At 39.6% G+C, this 5,490-nt stretch overlaps 1 protein-coding gene across 1 annotated transcript; it reads right to left on the minus strand.

Annotated features, from left to right (window-relative positions):
* Positions 1 to 1,723: 1,723 nt before the first annotated feature.
* Positions 1,724 to 4,140, minus strand: LOC118224690 (OTU domain-containing protein 1). Its single transcript, XM_035412308.1, has one exon. It carries the CDS (start codon positions 3,726 to 3,728, stop codon positions 2,343 to 2,345), a length of 1,386 nt encoding a protein of 461 aa, XP_035268199.1. The 5' UTR covers positions 3,729 to 4,140; the 3' UTR covers positions 1,724 to 2,342.
* Positions 4,141 to 5,490: the final 1,350 nt, after the last annotated feature.

The following is a 5,490-nucleotide window of genomic DNA, read 5'->3' on the forward strand; positions in this document are numbered from 1 at the left end:
TTTCTACTTGGTGCAGAGGGAAGAGTGCCCCCTACTGGCCACCCTCTTAAAACAGACACTTGGTTTTTCCCTGAGGATCCACATCCAAGTCTTAAACAAGACTACACCTGTTTAGCTTCAGCCCATGGCTGAATACGGGAACACGGGAACAGTATACTGTTACATGATTGCTGGGAAAGGAAATAACAAATTAGATTTTTTTTCAATGACTCAAACAGACTTGGACAGACCCTAGGGCTCTACGCCACTGGAGATGCTACTGCCTAAATAGACTCATTGTTGCGCAGCAATAAAAGCCATAAGAATGGATTGGGGATGTAAAATTGTCCCTGGTAATAAAACTCTTGTACATTAAGAACTGGCCGATGCACTAAATATGTTGAGTTTACTTAAAAGGATATAACCCAAAGCCCTGCACTGGCCAATCAATATAAGCCTCTTAAGGAATTACTTTCCACTGTGCTGTCAGCAATATATCACTTCTGTTTCTAGTGAATGCAGGACAGTGTTTCTGCACACACCCCATCCATCAGCATGGGAGACCGCACTGGAGCTGAGGCCCACAGTGAACCAATGCAATACTGTCTCAAGTCATCAGTGACTATTACTGGTGTGCTAATGCACGTCCTTTCAAGATAAATGTTCTGAATGAGTCTATTTTCATCCACCCTTTCATTTAAGAATGTAAGCCAGTTTCCAAAGTCATTATTATATATCAAAGTTCAGAAAACTTCATAGGTCACACAGATTTGTGCCTTTGCAAATATATTGATTCCTCATGCAATTATTATCATAATGAGGACGGGCGACACGGTGGTGCGGTGGGTAGCACTGTCGCCACACAGCTGCAAGGACCTGGGTGGTTAGGCTATAGTGCCATGAAAAAGCATTTGTCCTCTTCCTGATTTCTTCTATTATGTCACACTGAATGGCTTCAGATCCTTTAAAAAATCAAATATTAGACAATCGTAAACTGAAAAATCACAAAGCACATTTTAAAAAAATATTATTTATTTTATTTAATAAAAAAGGTTATCAAACACCTATGTCACCCATGTGAAAAACTGCCCACTTAAATGTAATAACTGGCTACACCACCTTTAGCAGCAACCAAATGCTTCCACAAATTTCATATCAGTCTTTTTACATCACTGTTGAGAAATTTTAGCTCACTCTTGGTTGCAGAACTGCTTTAATTTAAACAAATTGGTAGGTTTTTGAGCATGAACTGTTTGTTTCAGGTCTTGCCACGGCATCTCTTTCGGCTTCAAGTCAGGATTAGGCCAGTCCAAAATTTCAATTTGGTCACGTTTCAGCCATTCAAATGTGGACTTGCTTGTGTGTTTTTGATCATTGTCTTGCAGCATAACCCAGTTACACTTCAGCTTCAGCTAACGGACAGATGATCCGTAATCTGATATAGTACATAAAAGCTGAAATAAATCTGTCTCTTAGCTATTATTTTGAAATGACCTCTTATGGAAATCAAGTAGACATCCTAATTGACTTGCCAAAAGAAATGTATGATAACATGAAATGTGCGGAGTGGTGAAACACTGAGTTTGAATATCTTTAGCCTAGGTGTATGTAAACTTTTGGCCTCAACTGTATATTGTATTAAGCATCGTAGGCCTACTGCTAGGATGTTTTAAGTTAGCTGCATGTGGATTGAGTCATTGTGTCTGAAGGTTCATAAAAATCTCAAAATTTCATACACACAAAATGTTTCTTATGATTTTATTTCAGTTATGCAATGCAAACATAAACACAATCTCTCAGTTCTGTATATATGCATTTCAACATAAATTAAGCCACAGTGGAAGAGGCTGAACATATCGAAACCAACCATAACTTCAAACTGAAAGTAGTAGCCTTCATACAAAAAGTTAAAACAGAAGAAGAAAACAGCCAAAAACTCAATTGGTAATGTATATTTTCTAAAATAATAAGTGCTTGGGATTCTGTCCATTCTATAAACAGTAATAGGAAAAGATGAACCTATATTGGCTTGTAATGACTGGCTAATACAGTAACATCAGTAATTTGAAAAGGCTAGGTATACTATCTTTATACACAGTAAATGATTAAAAACAACTTGTGTAATCAATTTCTCTGAAAACACTGCCAGCACTTTTGATCATACATCCATGTCATACAAATATAAAATGGCATCAGGTGCTCTGCAACCTGCTGTAGCTTCCACACATTATTCTTATAAAAAGATAAATCTCAACTTAGAAAAATAAATTAAGGCGATATGACTAAAGTTACAGAGTGATAAAGTGCGATCAACTTGGTTCATGTTTACACATGTGCAGTACGTTTACAAAATCCTTACGTTTTTAAGATGAACCATTTTGCTCAATGTACATTTTGGACAATGATGCAGCCATGGATTTGGCAAGTTCCTCGTCCCGTCTTCTTTGCACCTGCGACTGCCGGCACCAGTTCTCATACTCAGGATTCGGCAAACATCTGTCGAATAAAACGTCGTAGTGGCCGTTGCTAAGCCAACTCAACCAGATACTTGTCTTTGAAGTGTCCTCTTCGCCCAAGTAATGCACCATGGTAGAGACTGTTGGACTTTCCAAGCTTCCCCCGGTAGTTAGGTGGATGTTTATATTCAGCATCTGACTCATGGCCAGCAATTCAGGGTAGCCAGCCCAGGCGCCGTCCTGTGCAGCGTTGATAAGAAACTCCCCAACGTCGCCTTCGATAATGGGGTTGAACTCGTCCAGGTGGTCTGCGATATGGTGCACTGTCTGTTCGCGTAACTCTTTGTGCATAGCTTGGTTGCCATACACAGCTTTAGACACCGCCCTGTACAAGCAATTGCCATCGGGAATTATGTGAAACCTGTACTTACTTCTCTCTTGGAGATACTTGTTCTGTTTTTCCACTTCGGCTAAATAATGTGTCACTCTTACGTTTATTTCTGTTCTGTTTTCCGCAGCACTTTGGGAGGTCTTCTGCAAACTGTACAGGCTAGGAGCAGATGCTTCTTGTGACTGGCAATTGTCTTCGAAGCTATTTTGAGGTTCCTGTTGCTCATTTCTGTAGTTTCTAGAATCAGTGACTTTGGGAGAATCTTGTACTATGTGGTTCACCTTAACTTCCATTATCTCTGGAGTATTTCTACAGTCGCTTGAGTAAGAGTCTTTCTGACACAGCTCACTTTCTGATCCCATCACATCGTATTTCCTGTAACATTTCCCGTCAGATTTCCTGTCAGTGTTTATCAAGTTGTTTTCCAAAACTTTCTGATATTCATCGAATACATCAACCCCACTCTTCATTCGATCCATTAAATCTTCTATCAGCCCCGCGTCTGAGTTGAAGGAATTCTCCCCATCACGGACCGGGCAAGGAGGTCCTTGGAAATAGGTTACAGAAGGAACCCATTTGTCTCTGGATTCCTTTACGATGTGAATTGGAACGGACCTTTCCACTCCACTGGGTCGCGTAACGATGATCTCGGCAGTGGATGTATAGCACGTCGGCTTTGTAGAGACAGCTTCATAACACGAAAGGGCAGGCATGTTTGTAGCAGACGTCCTGCTTATTGAGCCCTCGATGCGCGCGGTAGAACTTGGACTGTCGGTCCTGTTTACCAAGGAGATGTTAGTTGCTGTAGTCCCGGGCAAGTTATCGTTCACACACGCGATGGAAATCGAAACTTTACGCGAAGATCCCGGGTAATGTGTCAACACACTACTGTACAGCTGCATCTTCAAGGACCACCCTTTATATAAAACTCCAGTGTCCCGAGTAACACAAGGGGATGATAACAGTGGTTAAAAATAGCCTATCCAATGCCATCTACAAACGTCTCTTGCCGTAAAGTATGTTTCCACAGATCCGAGCGTAATTCCCGTTGTCACACACATGCTCCAACTTTAGCCATCTTGCGTCAGCGATGAGCTCTCCTAATTATAGAGCTGAACGATGTAATCGGACCCTGCAACCATCAGATCCAGTTATAACGGTGGGGACCCCGGCGCCTATCCTGATTGACGAAGGTGCGGAGGTATGCAAAATATTCTTGGGAACTAGACCTCGATATCACAAAAAAATTCAGTTTTTAGGAATGGTTGAGTTCCGCAAAGACGCAGAGAATGTAAAGGCGTTTGAAAACGAAAAAGACAAACTAACCTTACTGGTGTGCAAGAGTAAGGAAGTCCCGCCTTTCAAACGATTTTATTGGCTTCATAATTCTGTTTTAGTTAGTTAATTTAAATTTGTTGGAAGATTTTTCACTCGCACACATACGTTTGAATGGCCTGCTTTTCCATTCAGATTTGATAGTGATGTATTAGGACCAAATACCATCTTAACGATACACTAGGTTATAAAGTTATTCTTATAATTTATGTTGCAGAAATAGTTTGTGCCTGTAGCTGCATTGTCGAAACCGTAGCAGTGCATTCAAGCAGTGAATGCGCAGCTGAAACCAGAGTAGAAAACAAGAGGAAACGTGCACTTTCTGGCAATTTATTTCAGTCAAATTACAATTCCAACTCTCCACAAATTTAAGATTAGTCAACCAAGGGGAAGTGCATGCCCTTTGCGAATGTACTTCAACCCGTATGATTTACAAACATAGGAACACTGTAGTCACTATACTGAGGTGGATTTTGAAGAATCATGTTCTTTTAGTAGGCTTCAAACTGAAATGGAAACACGTGTTTTTACTTTTAACTGTGTGGAGCAACAATTATTTGCTTTTTCTTTTACCTGGAACTCTGCTATTCCTAATTTAAAAGGGTCGCTGAGTCGCTGGGCTTTGAATTCTCAGCTTACTAATGGTATGCTTTCCCCCGGAGCTTCAGATGTCACGCAGGAATGAATGACTCACTGAGGATTTGAATCATGTCCATGGTGTGGTGATTCAGTCTGAATTGCTTTTAACTTATGTAAAAAGACAAGTTCTCATCCTGACTTCAGCTGCTGCTTCCAGTCACTGTTTTCATAGAAAACATTATATTTATTATTAATTGTTGAATAGTTAAATTAATAATGCCGTTTTTCTAGGAAAAGATTTAGCTTGTGCCAATTGGCTAAAATTATCAAATAAATATTGAATGGCCTGCACCTTCACGAAGGTAGATATTTATTTGGATTCAGAAAATGTGCTTCCACTGAGGGGGGAAAACACATTTCAAAGGCTGAATATGTGTTTTATGGACTTAACTGCTTCTTGGGCAATATATTATTTCAGGAGTGCCAATACATGTTGTTATCACATGATAAAATATCCTTGACTGTAAAATGTAACAAAGCTGCCAAGAATTATTTTACTTAATTAAACAAGGATATCAGATGTAACCATTTGCATAGTGTAATCAGAGTTTTTATCACTTTTTAAAAATAAAATACAGGGATAATATGATGTATAAATGGTAATCATGTTTATCTAAGAATCATACTCCCTGGGATTAATATCATATTACATTTTCAAAACACTGGATGCAATGATGTGGGCAACATGAG

The sequence above is a fragment of the Anguilla anguilla genome, chromosome 4 (assembly GCF_013347855.1).
Source record: "Anguilla anguilla isolate fAngAng1 chromosome 4, fAngAng1.pri, whole genome shotgun sequence".
In the NCBI taxonomy this organism is placed as follows: domain Eukaryota; kingdom Metazoa; phylum Chordata; class Actinopteri; order Anguilliformes; family Anguillidae; genus Anguilla; species Anguilla anguilla.